The sequence below is a fragment of the Schistocerca cancellata genome, chromosome 1, assembly GCF_023864275.1.
Source record: "Schistocerca cancellata isolate TAMUIC-IGC-003103 chromosome 1, iqSchCanc2.1, whole genome shotgun sequence".
Classification (NCBI taxonomy): Eukaryota; Metazoa; Arthropoda; class Insecta; order Orthoptera; family Acrididae; genus Schistocerca; species Schistocerca cancellata.
The window spans coordinates 565,775,507-565,792,630 of NC_064626.1; the positions used below are offsets into that span (position 1 = coordinate 565,775,507).

The 17,124-nt window shown below is 46.9% G+C and overlaps 1 protein-coding gene across 1 annotated transcript in view; it reads left to right on the forward strand.

The window, feature by feature from the left end:
* Nucleotides 1–17,124, forward strand: part of LOC126191262 (uncharacterized) — a 161,561-nt gene that overhangs the window by 128,734 nt on the left and 15,703 nt on the right. The window contains exon 6 of the mRNA XM_049932111.1: nucleotides 1,621–1,911. Coding sequence (XP_049788068.1) covers nucleotides 1,621–1,911 — 291 coding nt within the window. The remainder of the gene's footprint in view (nucleotides 1–1,620; nucleotides 1,912–17,124) is intronic.

Genomic DNA, 17,124 nt, shown 5'->3' on the forward strand with positions numbered 1-17,124 from the left:
GATACCCTCTTCTACATTCACGGAGTCGAAAAGTTCCGGTCTATTTGTTGCTATGAGGTCTAAAACGTTAGCTTCACGAGTTGGTTCTCTAACTATCTGCTCGAAGTAATTCTCGGACAAGGCAGTCAGGATAATGTCACAAGAGTCTCTGTCCCTGGCTCCAGTTCTGATTGTGTGACTATCCCATTCTATACCTGGTAGATTGAAGTCTCCCCCTATTACAATAGTATGATCACGAAACTTCTTCACGACGTTCTGCAGGTTCTCTCTGAGGCGCTCAACTACTACGGTTGCTGATGCAGGTGGTCTATAGAAGCATCCGACTATCATATCTGACCCGCCTTTGATACTTAGCTTAACCCAGATTATTTCACATTCGCATTCGCTAATAACTTCACTGGATATTATTGAATTCTTTACTGCTATAAATACTCCTCCACCATTGGCGTTTATCCTATCCTTGCGGTATATATTCCATTCTGTGTCTAGGATTTCGTTACTGTTCACTTCCGGTTTTAACCAACTTTCCGTTCCTAATACTATATGCGCACTATTTCCTTCAATAAGAGATACTAATTCAGGAACCTTGCCCTGGATACTCCTGCAGTTTACCAATATTACGTTAACTTTTCCTGTTTTTGGTCTCTGAGGACGGACGTTCTTTATCAACGATGATAATGTCCTCTCTGGTAAGCCGTCAGGTATTTTATCGTTTCGCCCAAGGGGGGGTCCCTCTAACCTAAAAAACCCTCGTGTGCACGCCACACGTGCATCATGATGGTCGCATCCGTGTTTGGCGACATCGCGGTGAACGCACATTGGAAGCGTGTATTCGTCATCGCCATACTGGCGTAGCACCCGGCGTGATGGTATGGGATGCCATTGATTACACGTCTCGGTCACCTCTTGTTCGCATTGACGGCACTTTGAACAGTGGACGTTAGATTTCAGATGTGTTACGACCCGTGGCTCTACTCTTCATTCGATCCCTGCGAAACCCTACATTTCAGCAGGATAATGCACGACCGCATGTTGCAGGTCCTGTACGGGCCTTTCTGGATGCAGAAAATGTTCGACTGCTGCCCTGGCCAGCACATTCTACAGATCCCTCACCAATTGAAAACGTCTGGTCAATGGTGGGCGAGCAACTGGTTCATCACAGTACGCCAGTCACTACTCTTGATGAACTGTGGTATCGTGTTGAAGCTGCATGAGCTGCATGGGCAGCTGTGCCTGTACACGCCATCCAAGCTCTGTTTGACTCAATGCCCAGGCATGTCAAGGCAGTTATTACGGCCAGAGGTGGTTGTTCTGGTTACTGATTTCTCAGGATCTATGCACCGAAATTGCGTGAAATTGTAATCACACGTCAGTTCTAGTATAATATATTTGTCCAATGAATACCCGTTTATCATCTGCATTTCTTCTTGGTGTAGCAATTTTAATGGCCAGTAGTGTAAGTGCCGCGAATTCCGTAGCTGTGTGTGTGTGTGCGCGTGTGTGTGTGTGAGTGTGTGTTTGTGTGTGTGTGTGTGTGTGGGCCGGTGGGGGAATGTGTGTGCTGGCTGGAGCCTCTAGTTGTGGGGAGGACAGTACTAGATAGACTCTTGCCCCTGGCAGGTGCTGAAGATAATCGTGGAGCCGCTGGCGGTGTTCCCCCACACGGACCGGCAGCAGCTGCTGGCCGAGGTGCGCTGCTTGCTGCTGTCCACGGAGCTGACTGCCTACTTCCGCACGCGGCGGCGCCTGCTGCGGCTGCTCAAGAGCAACGACTTCTTCTGGAACCAGCCGCCGCACCGCCGCCTCGTCAAGGACGCGCTCATGGCCGCCGCCGTCCACAGCGCCCTCTGCAGGAACTACCCGGACAACTCGCGCGCCGCCGACCTGCTCGCCGAGGAATGGTTCCAGCAGGTCTCTCCCTCCCTCCCTCTCTCTCTCTCTCTGTCTCTCTCTCTCTCTTTCTCTCCCTCTGTCTCCTACCCGCTGCTATAGCGTAGTTTCCTACTCACAACAGCCATTCGCCTAGGCGTGTCCTGCTAAGTGCAACCTACGATTGCTCTACGACGTTTAAAAAATTTTTGTTCCTGTCATCAGTCTTTTGACCAGTTTCACGCTGTTCGGCGAAAATTCCTGTTATACGGCAATCTCTACACCTCACAAGGGAACACTACCGACTGCTCGTTCTCTTCGAATTTCTCCAGAATTAAAGATTTGAAAGGTCAATGCCCAGACATCAGTATCTTTAGGCTGTTCGATGTATTTAAAAATGGAAAAAGGTATCCCGCTTTGTTTATAACTATTTTAAATCGTGTTTTTCAACTTTTATTTGAATTCTACTAATCATCGAAGGGAAATATTGATGGATAAATACTGATCTGTAATTTTTAGATAAAAATAACACCTTTTTTAATCAGTAATGGCATGAAAATGACAGTATTCACAGTAAACTAAAATTTTCTACAAAAATGCTTAATATTAAAAAGAAATTAAATATTTTTATATTCATAGACAATGAACAGTTTGTATACAGAGTGGTCCATTGATAGTGAACGGGCCAAATATCTCACGAAATAAGCATCAAACGAAAAAACTACAAAGAACGAAACTCGTCTAGCTTGAAGGGGGAAACCAGATGGCGCTATGGTTGGCCCACTAGATGGCGCTGCCATAGGTCAAACGGATATCAACTGCGTTTTTTAAATAGGAACCCCCATTTTTTATTACATATTCGTGTACTACGTAAAGAAATATGAATGTTTTAGTTGGACCACTTTTTTGGCTTTCTGATAGACGGCGCTGTAATAGTTACAAACATATGGCTCACAATTTTAGACGAACAGTTGGTAACAGGTAGGTTTTTTAAAATTAAAATACAGAACGTAGGTACGCTTGAACATTTTATTTCGGTTGTTCCAATGTGATACATGTACCTTTGTGAACTTATCATCTCTGAGAACGCATGCTGTTACAGCGTGATTACCTGTAAATGCCACATTAATGCAATAAATGCTCAAAATGATGTCCGTCAACCTCAATGATGCATTTGGCAATACGTGTAACAACATCCCTCTCAATAGCGAGTAGTTCGCCTTCCGTAATGTTCGCACATGCATTGACAATGCGCTGACGCATGTTGTCAGGCGTTGTCGGTGGATCGCTATAGTAAATATCCTTCAACTTTCCCCTCAGAAAGAAATCCGGGGACATCAGATCCGGTGAACGTGCGGGCCTTGGTATGGTGCTTCGACGACCAATCCACCTGTCATGAAATATGCTATTTAATACCGCTTCAACGGCACGCAAGCTATGTGCCGGACATCCATCATGTTGGAAGAACATCGTTATTCTGTCATACAGTGAAACATCTTGTAGTAACATCGGTAGAACATTACGTAGGAAATCAACATACATTGCACCATTTAGATTGCCATCGATGACCAATTATCCTTCTTCCCATGATGCTGCACCATACATTAACCCGCCAAGGTCGCTGATGTTCCACTTGTCGCAGCCATCGTGAATTTTCCGTTGGCCAATAGTGCATATTATGCCGGATTACGTTACCGCTGTTGGTGAATGACGCTTCGTCGCTAAATAGAACGAGTGCAAAAAATCTGTCATCGTACCGTAATTTCTCTTGTGCCCCCTGGCAGAACTGTACACGACGTTCAAAGTCGTCGCCATGCAATTCGTGGTGCATAGAAATATGGTGCGGGTGCAATCGATGTTGATGTAGCATTCTCAACACGGACGTTTTTGAGATTCCCGATTCTCGCGCAATTTGTCTGCTACTAATGTGCGGAACAACCGCGACATCAGCTAAAACACCTACTTGGGCATCATCGTTTGTTGCAGGTCGTGGTTGACGTTTCACATGTGGCTGAACACTTCCTGTTTCCTTAAATAACGTTACTACCCGGAGAACGGTCCGGACACTTGGATGATGTCGTCCAGGATACCGAGCAGCATACATAGCACACGCCCGTTGGGCATTTTGATCACAATAGCCACACAGCAACACGATATCGACCTTTCCCGGAATTGGTAAACGGTCGATTTTTTCACGGGTAATGTATCACGAAGCAAATACTGTCCGCACTGGCGTAATGTTACGTGATACTACGTACTCATACATTTGTGACTATTACAGCGCCATCTATCACAAAGTGAAAAAAGTGGTCCAGCTAAAATATTTATATTTCTTTACGTACGCATATGTAATAAAAATGGGGGTTCCTATTTAAAAAACGCAGTTGATATCCGTTTGACCTATGGCAGCGACATGTAGCAGGCCAACCATAGCGCCATCTGGTTTCCCCCTTCAAGCTAGACAAGTTTCGTTCTTTGTAGTTTTTTCGTTTGAGGCTTATTTCGTGAGATATTTGGCCCGGTCACTATCAATGGACCACCATGTATATAGGGTGTTTAATAAAAGTGTCACATATTCCTACAGAAGATGCGTATTGCTAATTACTAAAGGCAGAGTTACTGTATTATATGTCCGGAAGTCGATACCTGTTGACATATGAGCTGTTTTACTTATGACGAGTAATATTACAGATGAGACTGAATTCACAACAGATGACATAGTAAATTACCACAATATACGTGTTTAGGTAGACGCAAATCTTTGACCAATCACGGAGGGGAGGTTTCAGAAATTCTTCATTATCCATGTATGGCCAGGAATTGTCGGTGGCAGGCTCATAGCGTCATATACTTAACTGATGCTATGCATCGCCAATTTATGCGCGATGACTTATAAGCGCTAAAGGAGAACGTTACCCCTGCAGAAAAACGAATATTGTTTATGCACGAGGCACCATCCCGTCTCTACGGATCGTGCGACAGTACCTCACCGTAAAGTTTCATGCGCCATGGATCGATGGAGGGGGTTCCGTATCTTTGCCGACATGTTCACTATCCGTTGGATTTCTGGGTATGGAAAAATTTAAAGGTATTGGTGTATGCCTGACCCGTAGACAATGTGCAGACGTTACAGCAGCGTGCGACCAGTGCGTATGACGCAATTTGAATGGAGTTAAGTGTGTTTGAGAGAGTGCGGGATTCACTGTGAAGAAGGGCTAAAGGATGTGTCGGGATGCTTGGTAACCACGTGGAGCAATGGCTATAGTGCCTATTCTGGACTGTTCCTACGCCGTATTGGATCAGTAACAGATAGGACACCGAAAAAATGCAAGAAGGGCAGCTCGTTTTGAATTATCCCGAAACAGGAGAGAGCGTGTAACGGATATGACATGCGAGTTGCAATGGCAATCATTAAAACACATGCGTTTTTCGTTGCGGCGCCGGCCAGTGTGACCGATCCGTTCTAGGAACTTCAGGCCGGAACCGCGCGACCGCTACGGTCGCAGGTTCGAATCCTGCCTCGGTGTGTGATGTCCTTAGTTTAGTTAGGTTAAAGTAGTTCAAGGTTCTAGGGGACTGATGGCCTCAGATGTTAAGTCCCATAGTGCTAAGAGCCATTTGAACTTTCTTTGGCGCAGTGGTTAGCACACTGGACTGGACTCGCATTCGGGAGGACGACGGTTCAATCCCGTCTCCAGCCATCCTGATTTAGGTTTTCCGTGATTTCCCTAAATCGTTTCAGGCAAATGCCGGGATGGTTCCTTTGAAAGGGCACGGCCGATTTCCTTCCCAATCCTTCCATAACCCGAGCTTGCGCTCCGTCTCTAATGACCTCGTTGTCGACGGGACGTTAAACATTAACCACCACCACCACCAACTTTCTTTCTTTCTTTTTTTTTTTTTTTCGTTGCGGCGAGATCCTCTCACGATCTTTCAATCACCATCTTTCTCCACCGAATGCGAAAATATTTTGTTAGTGTCCACCCACATACGGAGAAATGATCATCGTAATAAAATAAGAGAAATCAAAGCTCACACGGAAAGATGTAAGTATTCGTTTTCCATGCCGACTGTTCGAGAGATAACGGCGGAGAAATAGTCTGAAGATGGTTCTATGGGATAACAATAATCAATACAACACGCGTAGTTCATAGCTCGTCGTTTTCGCGAGTATATTTGGTGAATATAGATTTATGTTGATGCGGATATTAGTGGGTATCTCTGCCTTCTTCTTCAGTACTAATTACATCCAACAAAGGAAAGTTTTGCATCACTTCGGTTCCGAGAGTTCCGGAAACTGTACAGAAAATTGGTGCAGAGATCAACATAAACATCATTTCCGTCCCTTTTACTGCTCATGAAAACCACACATTGCATGTTGTACAACCATACAGCGAGATCTTCAAAGGTATTGGTCCAGATTGCTGTACACACTGGTACCTCCAATACCCAGTAGTACGTCCTCTTGCATTGATGCATGCCTGTATTCGTCGTGACATACTATCCACAAGTTCATCAAGACACTGTTGGTCCTCAACGGCGATTTGGCGTAGATCCCTCAGAGTGGTTGGTGGGTCACGTCGTCCATAAACAGCCCTTCTCAATCTATCCCAGGCGTGTTCTATAGGGTTCATGTCCGGAGAACATGCTGGCCACACTAGTCGAGCGATGTCGTCACCCTGAAGATGCACGATGAGCGCGCGAATTGTCGTCCATGAAGACGAACGCCTCACCAATATGCTACCGATATGGTTGCCGTTACGGCGCCTTCCATCACCACCAGGGATGTACGTCGACCCCGCACAATGCCACCCGAAAACATCAGGGAACCTCCACCTTACTGCACTCGCTGGACTGTGTGTCTAAGGCGTTCAGCGTGACCGGGCTGCCTCCAAACACGTCTCTGACGATTGTCTGGTTGATGCCACATGCGACACTCATCGGTGAAGAGACCGTGATGCCAGTCATGAGCGGTCCATTCGGCTTGTTAATGGGCCCATCTGTACCGCGCTGCATGGTGTCGAGGTTGCAAAGATGGACCTTGCCATGGACGTCGGGAGTGAAGTTGCGCATCATGCAGCCTATTGGGCACAGTTTGAGTCGTAACACGACGTTTTGTGGCTGCACGAAAAGCATTATTCAACATGATGGCGTTGCTGTCAGTGTTCCTCCATATTCCGTAGGTAGCAGTCATCCTCTGAAGTAGTAGCCCTTGGGCGGCCTGAGTGAGGCATAGAATCGACAGTTCCTGTCTCTCTGTATCTTCTTCATGTCCGAACAACTTCGCTTTGGTTCACTTCGAGGCGCCTGGACACTTCCCTTGTTGAGAGACCTTCCTGGCACAAAGTAACAACGTGGACGCGATCGAGCGACGGTATTGACCGTCTAGGCATGGCTGAACTACAGACAACACGAGCCGTGTACCTCCTTCCTGGTGAATGACTGGAAGTGATCGGCTGGCGGACCGCCTCCATGTAATAGGCGCTGCTCATGCGTGGTTGTTTACATCTTTGGGCGGGTTTAGTGACATCTCTGAAGAGTCAAAGGGACTGTGTCTATGATACAGCATCCACAGTCAATGTCTATCTTCAGGAGTTCTGGGAACTGGAGTGATGCAAAACTTTTTTGATGTGTGTATTTCGTAATTAAAAGTCAAAGCAGAGTGTCAGTATTACTTTTGCATCTACTTACACTCATCAGCCAAAACATTATGACCACTGCCCACCGCGACGTTGGATGCCGCCTGGTGGAGTTGCAGGGACGTGACGCGGTAACAAAGGTATGTAAGCGGAGCAGACACGGACGGGGATCAACCTAGCGAAGATATAGGCTACAAATGGGGAAATCCATTGATATAAGCGACTGTGACAAAGGGCAGATTATTATTAGGCAGAGCCTGTGAACGAGTATCTTGGAAACGGCGAAGCTAGTCAGATGTTCACATGCCACTGTCTTGATCATCTACGGAAAGAAACAGGAGGACAGTGAAACTACCACTAGCGCCAAATGGTTGGACGTACGTGGGGTTCGGAGGCTTGTCTGCTCTCTAAAGTGTAGGGTGGCGCACGAAATGTGTTACGCATTGTTTCTTACACAATTTACGACGCACATTAGATATCCCGCTGGGATCTCTACGGCAGTACCAGCAGAGCTTGGAAAAACAAATGAGTTTCGAAATGACGTGTAATTCACGATACTACCGCTAGGAGACTAATAAGCAGCAGTGCCTGACAATGGAAGATTGACGACACAGCAGCGATCGGCAACTGTGTTACTTTTTCAGGAAACGAGAATCCTTGTTGTGACTCAGAGGCGTTTTCGACAACAGTTTAACACACGATGGGTTCCTTGCAAGAAGACCATCCATAGGTCGTACGATAAATTTGTACACGAAGGAACAGTACTGGAAGCGAAGCGACATCGGCCTAAGCCTGTTTGTTCGCCGGAGAATATTGAAGCGGTACGAGTTGATGTACAGAGAAGTCCCGGGAAATCGTGTATAAAGGCAGCAGTGCAACTGGGAATATCCAGACGCTCCGTTCAACACATTCTTGAAAGTGACCTCCATATGTACCCACACAAGATGACCTGTGCACAGAAGCTCACTAAAGAACACAAGTGGGCGGAGGATAGGGAAGAAACTCTCAACAACGTTTGGTTTTCAGACGAGGCGCATTTTCATTTAGACAGTGTGGTTATCAAACAAAATGTACGCTTTTGGGCCACTGAAAACCCACAAGTGCTTCATGAACGACAACGTTATTCTCCGAGGATTACAGTGTGGGCAGCAATTTCCAGTCACGGACTTATTGGACCCTTTTTCTTTGAAGAAACTGTGAACAGCGAGCATTGTTTGAGCATGCTTCGCAATAGCTTCATTCCACAGCTTCTTGCTGCTGCCTTGCCCTTCAACACGCAGTGGTTCATGCAAGATGGAGCAAGGCCACATACCGCAAACACTGTTTGGAGTTTTCACACGAGCATTTCGACATGCGGATCATTTCACTCAGGTTTCGAGGTCGCTTCAATGACGGACAAAATTGGCCCCCCAATAGTCCAGACGTCAATCCATTTGACTTTTTTCTTTGTGGGTACTGTTGTAACTGCGACCAGGACGGTCGCGGGGTAGCACTGACGGAAGGCGTGGCGGGACCCGCGGAGAGGTCCGCGAACAAAAACACAACGGAAAAGGACGGGCACGACCAACGTAGGACAGAATGAAGACGACAAGACCGAACAACAGAGTCACAAGGAAACAAACTCGTACTACCACTCGTACAAAATGGCGACACCAGAAACGAGTGATACGAGTGCGATTTCGAGAGCTTCTCTTGCGCCTAATCCCTCTCCACAGGACGAGGAGGGACAGCCAGAGGAGGATTACTCAGTTATGAAGAGGCATGCTAAAATTACGCTGCTCCTGGAGCAAAGCATAAAAAATGGGAAAATAAGCCAGGCAGCAATCTCTCAAAGAATGAATTGGCTGCATGTGCAATTGCCCACGCAAAACTGGAAGGTCGCGTAGAGGAGCTAGAGAAAGAGAACACCCGATTGAGACAATAACAACCGAGCAAGACCTGGGCGGCTGTGGCTGCACAAGCTCCCACCGAACAGAGCAACACGAAAAAGACCATAGACAGGGTGACCAAGAAACAAGAAACGGCAGTCTTTCTCAGGACCTTGCCTGGACAAGATACAAGCGTTAAAAGAATCCAGGAACTCCTAACCATCAAGATCCGCTCCCCAACGATGTTATCAACGATCAGGCACGGGGACGGGATGACGGAATCCTGGCAGGAAACTGCCGAGGTCCTCCTCCGGTCCCTGTTGCCTGACGATGATAGGAATGATGACACTGAAGAACAGCGACAATTACGGAATGAAGACCTTGTTAGGTATGACAATGATGAAGCGGTCCTCCCCTTTTCTAAGGAGGAGGTTGCTGCTCTTATCAAGTCCCTAAAGAAAGGAAAAGCCCTCGGGCCAGACGGCATTATGGCGGAGGTGGTGCAGTTCCTAGCCCCACAGCTAGTTGCGCCGCTCACACATCTCTTCAACGAATACCTCAGGCAGAGCAGATTTCCGAAAATATGGAAAGCCGCAAATGTGGTGATCATTAAGAAAGGCCCCGAGAAGGACCCTGCTGAGGCCAAATCATACAGGCCCATCTGTCTGCTGGATAGCTTTGGCAAACTTCTCGAAAAATTATTAGCTGACAGACTGACTGCACACCGCATGCTGCATGGGATGAGCAACAGGTAATTTGGTTTCAGGCCTGGGCGATCGGCATCTGATGCAATCGCCTTGACGGCCGAGGTCTGCGGCTCAGCCCCGTGTAAGTATGTTGTTCGCATCATGGTGGATATCAGTGGTGCCTTTGACAACCTGTGGTGGCCTTCGCTTTTCTCCTGCCTTCGGGAGAAAGAGTGCCCAGGGCTACTATATGGCTGTCTGAGGAGCTATTGTGAAGATCGGGAGGTACGGCTCTCATCCCCTAGCGGGAAAGTCGGGAAAACTATCACCAAGGGTGGCCCCCAGGGCTCCGTGTTGGGTCCCCTTTTCTGGGACATCCACATGGAGCCTCTTCTGGACAGCCTGCAACAGAGCGAAGAGGTGCTAGAGGTGATAGCCTACGCTGATGACCTCCTCCTGCTGGTCGGCGGCCGAAGTCGCGAGGACATAGAACCTAAGATAGAGAGAGCAATAGACAAACTACAACTATGGTGCCGCAACACCAAGATGACTATCTCACCAACCAAGTCGACTTATCTATTACTCAAAGGACAGCTAATGAGAAATCCGACCATGAGAATTGACGGTACGCCAGTTCTTCGGAGACGAGAAACGCGCTACTTGGGAATCATCATCGATGAAAGGTGGAACTTCGCACGGCACATTGAAACCGTAACCCAGAAAGCACTACAACTACTAAATAACCTGATTTCCATCGGACATAAAAGATTTCACCTTCCGCCTCATCTAATTAAGCTTTATCGTAATACAGGGTTATTACAAATGATTGAAGCGATTTCACAGCTCTACAATAACTTTATTATTTGAGATATTTTCACAATGCTTTGCATACACACACAAAAACTCAAAAAGTTTTTTTAGGCATTCACAAATGTTCGATATGTGCCCCTTTAGTGATTCGGCAGACATCAAGCCGATATTCAAGTTCCTCCCACAGTCGGCGCAGCATGTCCCCATCAATGAGTTCGAAAGCATCGTTGATGCGAGCTCGCAGTTCTGGCACGTTTCTTGGTAGAGGAGGTTTAAACACTGAATCTTTCACATAACCCCACAGAAAGAAATCGCATGGGGTTAAGTCGGGAGAGCGTGAAGGCCATGACATGAATTGCTGATCATGATCTCCACCACGACCGATCCATCGGTTTTCCAATCTCCTGTTTAAGAAATGCCGAACATCATGATGGAAGTGCGGTGGAGCACCATCCTGTTGAAAGATGAAGTCGGCGCTGTCGGTCTCCAGTTGTGGCATGAGCCAATTTTCCAGCATGCCCAGATACACGTGTCCTGTAACGTTTTTTTCGCAGAAGAAAAAGGGGCCATAAACTTTAAACCGTGAGATTGCACAAAACACGTTAACTTTTGGTGAGTTGCGAATTTGCTGCACGAATGCGTGAGGATTCTCTACCGCCCGGATTCGCACATTGTGTCTGTTCACTTCACCATTAAGAAAAAATGTTGCTTCATCACTGAAAACAAGTTTCGCACTGAACGCATCCTCTTCCATTAGCGGTTGCAACCGCGCCGAAAATTCAAAGCGTTTCACTTTGTCATCGGGTGTCAGGGCTTGTAGCAATTGTAAACGGTAAGGCTTCTGCTTTAGCCTTTTCCGTAAGATTTTCCAAACCGTCGGCTGTGGTACGTTTAGCTCCCTGCTTGCTTTATTCGTCGACTTCCGCGGGCTACGCGTGAAACTTACCCGCACGCGTTCAACCGTTTCTTCGCTCACTGCAGGCCGATCCGTTGATTTCCCCTTACAGAGGAATCCAGAAGCTTTAAACTGCGCATACCATCGCCGAATGGAGTTAGCAGTTGGTAGATCTTTGTTGAATTTCGTCCTGAAGTGTCGTTGCACTGTTATGACTGACTGATGTGAGTGCATTTCAAGCACGACATACGCTTTCTCGGCTCCTGTCGCCATTTTGTCTCACTGCGCTCTCGAGCGCTTTGGCGGCAGAAACCTGAAGTGCGGCTTCAGCCGAACAAAACTTTATGACTTTTTCTACGTATCTGTAGTGTGTCGTGACCATATGTCAATGAATGGAGCTACAGTGAATTTATGAAATTGCTTCAATCATTTGTAATAGCCCTGTAGTATACTGACGTCAATAGTGGGTTACGGCTCGGGAGTCTGGGCTCACAGGCTCACGAGGGTGGTGCCCGCCGTGACGGTGAGAAGAGTACAAAAGAACGTGTTACTAAGATCTGTGGGAGCATACAGAACATCTCCGGGGGGAGCCCTGTTAATCATAATGGGGCTTTGTACCCTGGATATAAAGATAAGGGAACAGGCCGCATGGTACTGGGCCAAGAAAGATAATATCACAAAAGTAGAGGAAATCATGGGAGCACCAGTTAGGGAAAAGGGGGAGATAAGGGGAAGGGGTGAAGATCTATGGCAGGAGTTATGGGAGTCAGATGAAGCTAGTAGAAGGACCTTTCAGTTCCTACCAGACGTAAAGGAAAGAATGAAAATGAGATATTTTGAGCCAACTCGGGGATTGTTCCACTTTCTCACTGGTCATGGCCCCTATCCGACTTATCTATGTCGGTTTGGGAAAAGGGCGACGCCCGCGTGTGACTGTGGCGCATCGGAGGGTACTTCTGACCATGTGGTTTACGAGTGCCCCCTTTTCGATGATGTAGCAGACGCACTAAGACAACAACTACCAAATACAAACACCTATGACCTACTAAGACAAGAGGAGACCTTTCAGAGACTAAACACGCTAGCCAACGAGGTATCACAAAAAGTATTAACAACTTTTCTGAGAGACCTTCGTGACTAGATAGCTAGAAATCACCGATCGCGACCACCACCCCAATCCCGTACCGCCTGTTCGTGGATAGGTCGACTTTATAGTTGGAATCCGCCACGTGCAGGACTAGGGGGACTGGGGTGATTCTCATCACAAACTGAGACAACGCACCAACTATGACGTAGAATAGGTAGTAAACTTAGTTAAATAGAATAGGACAGTAAGTTAGGAACCTGCAGCGATAATTAGCTTCTTGACTGCCCTGTGCCAAGGGCATGCTCATAGGGATTAGCTCTATGAGCCAGGCACCCGAGTAGGTTTATTTTAACGCTGGCACAACTGTAACGCTGCAGGCAGTCAATACTAACCACTCGTAGATATTAGAAATTACGCTAACACTAGTAAAATTACAAGTAGTCTGCCCAGTAATAAATACAGTACTGTCTATAGTATAGTAAAATGTAGAAGCTGCTATTATAACAGTAAGAAAATTAAGACCCACTAATCATTAAGGTGATGGGTCATTTTGTATAATTATTTAACAAAAAAAAAAAACTCGTACACGAACCAGGAAGAAAGCAGTCTAGCGCAAGCGAGGTGTAAACCGACGTAAGCGAGATTAGACTGACTGGCTGAGCTTTTTTTTTTTTTTTCCTTTATTGAATTTCAATTCCCCCCGAAGGGGGCGGGCTGGCAGCAGCTTAGTATGCCGCTCTTCAGCCTACAGACTTTATTATCTGGCTGAGCGAGTGGTTGGCGCTTAAGTACGCTCTCGGGGGCGCCGCTATTGGCCGCTGGGACCACGTGTTCCACTGTGGCGCCCCCACACTAAAGCGGGCAAGGAGGCGCGCGCCGCCGGGCAAGGAGGCGCGCGCCGCCATAGCTTACGATGCAGAGACCTCTATGGGTCTTCGACGTTCATGACATCTGGCGCGGATTCAAATTCCGCAGCGCGTGGCACCAGAGGTACCCTAAAGCAAAAAAATTTGCCGAAACGTCCACGTGATTTAACGGAGCTCAGAGGACTTATTCTTCAAGCTTGCAGTGAAATTACGGAAGACATGTGCCATAGGGTAATCACTAACTTCAGTGATCGTATGAAGGAAGTTAGGAAACGAAATGGTGGACATATTGAGCATGTGCTGAGTTAGAACAAATCTCCATGGACGGCTCTTCATTGTAGTATATGTTCCTTTCAGATTGTATTGACAATAAAGTTTATATTCAAAAACAAAATGGTAACACATTTCGTGCGCCACCCTGTAGGATAGATGGAGATCTGCGGCATCTCTGCCGAAGCAGCACAGTGCTAGTGCACACACAAGTGTTTCGGAGCACACCGTTCTCGTACATTGTTGAACATGGAGTTCCGCAGCAGACCACTCCTACGTGTTCACATGTTGAGCCAACGAGATTGTCAGTTACCATTGCAATGGACAATGGACATTCAAGATTCGACCGCTGATCAATGGAAACGTGTCGCCTCTTCAGGTGAATCACATTTTTGCCACAGTAGGCCGATGATCGTCTCCACAAACGACTTCATCGACGGCTCGAAACGTGCAGCGCGTCACGGACACAGGCTGGTGTGAGCAGTATTACGCAATGGGAGACATGAGACCTGTGGTAGTAATCGAAGGCAGCTGACAACTGCACCCCTTCATGCTTGATGTCTTTCTCGACGGCGATGTCACCTTCAGCACTATAAATTGTCCGTGACTCGGAGCCAGAACAGTGCTACAGTGGTTTGAAGAGCATTATAGTGGACTCAGGTTGATGTCTCGACAAACGAATTCATCTGATGTAAAACCTAAAGAACCCATCTGGGTCGCTATCGGCCGCCATTACCGCGTACGCAGATCAGCGGCCCGTTATTTACGCGAATTACCTGGCCTATACATGGACATCTAATGCCACATACCTCTACAAAACTACAAATAAACTGTCGGATCCCCGATACGCAGGATCAGTTATGTATTTCTTGTAAAATACGGGCAAACAAGCTATTAAGCAAGTGGTAATAATGTTTTGTCTCATCAGTGTACGTTACGTACCATCGACAATAACTACTGTTACAATACTAAGTTAATATTGTAACCCAGTGTGGACGGAGAGTCGCTTTATTGTATTCAGTGCAGTGCCCTGTAGGGGTAGACCCGCTCTAGTCATCAGCAAGGGCTGAAGATAGCGACATGACGATCTTCTTGATTTACCTCGCAATTACACGGGCATTTTCCTCCATCTTACCAGCAGTTTCCTTATGTCTGAGTCATTCCTGTCTCATTTTCGTAACAGAGGTCGCTTACGCAGTTGCCAGAAGCTGACACAAAGTGACGTGAATGATGTTTAGGACACTCCTTCCATTGGATCCATTACTCTCTCATTTGTGAATCACATAGGACATAAAATTCGATACAAAACCGGTGAATCTATGAACGTTTGTCTTAAACATAGCTACAAGTACACAATTCAACGCTCTTTACACTGATAAATGTTACACTTTAAAACGAATTAACATTGTAATCAATTAAGGAACATTCGATAGACCAACTACAGTGCTCTGCAAAACGTATGGACGAGCTAAATAAAATAATATGACATAATAACTATTCGGTGTTAATGAATGTTAGTGCAGGAACCAAAGGTCTTCCTGTCGTGTATAGAAAGTTGCACGTCACTTGTCGGGACGTCCCGCGTGACTACACCGAGGTGACTGAAGTCGTGGGATACTTCCCAACATCGTGTCGGACCTCCTTTTGCCTGCAGTAGTGCAGCAACTCGACTTGGCAAGTCGTTGGAGATCCATTGCAGAAATATTGAGCCCTGCTGCCTCTATAGCCGTTCATAATTGCGAAAGTGTTTGCCGGTGCAGGTTTCTGTGCACGAACTGAGCTTAGAAACGTTCGATGGGATTCATTTCTGAAAACCTGAGGGCCAAACCATTGGCTCGAATTGTCCAGAATGTTCTTCAAACCAATCATGAACAGGTTTGGCCTTATGACACGGCGCATTATCATCCAGAAAAATTCCATCTTTGTTTGGGAATTGAAGTCCATGGATGGCTGAAAATGGTCTCCAAGTAGCCGAACATAACCACTTCCGTCAATGATCGATTGGTAAGGTCTTATGGGAGCAAACTACTTAGGTCATCGGTCCCTAAGACTACACACTACTTAATCTAACTTACGCTGTGGACAACACACACACACACATCCATGCCCGAGGGAGGACTCGAACCTCCGACGGGGCAGCCGCAAGGAATGTGAAAATGCGCCTGAGACCGCGCGGCTACCCCGCGCGGTGATTCAGTTGGACCAGAGGACCCAGTCCATTCCATGTAAACTTAGCCCACACGTTTATGAAGCCAGCACCAGCTTGTAAAGTGCCTTGACAACTTGGGTCTATGGCTATGTGGTGTCTGCGCCAGACTCGTACCCTGCCATCGGCTGCCGGCCGGGGTGGCCGAGCGTTTCTAGGCGCTACAGCCTGGAACCGCACAACCGCTACGGTCGCAGGTTCGAATCCTGCCTCGGGCATGGATGTGTGTGATGTCCTTAGGTTAGTTAGGTTTAAGTAGTTCTAAGTTCTAGGGGACTGATGAAACATTTTTTTTTATTTTTTTTATTTTATTTTTTGCCATCGGCTTTTACCGCCGAAATCGGAACTCATCTGACAAGATAGCGGTTTTTCGTTCGTCTAGGGTCAACAGATATGATCCCGAGTCCAGGGAAGGCGGTACAGGTGATGTCGTGCTGTTAACAAAGGCACTCGCGTCAGTCGTCTATTTCTATAGCCCAAAGCCAAATTTTGTCGCATTGTCCTAATGGCTATGTTCGTCGTACGTTCCACATTGATTTCTGCTGTTATTTCACGTAGTGTTGCTTGTCTGTTACCAGTGACAAATAAGCAATACTGCTCTGGGCAGTTAAATGAAAGACGTCGGAGACTGCGTTGTTCGTGGTCAAAGGTAACGCCTGAAATCTGCTATTCTTGGGACGCTCTTGACGCTGTGGATCGCGGAATACCGAATTCCCTATTTCCGAAATGGAATGTCCCATGCGCCTATCTCCAACTACCATTCCACGCTCAACGTCTGTTAATCCTCGTTGTGCATCCATAATCACGTCGGAAACTGTTTCACATGAATCATCTGAGTACAAATAACAGCTATGCCAACGCACGGCGCTTTTATGCCTTTTGCTCGCGATACAGCCGCCATCTGTACATGCGCATATTGCTATCCCAC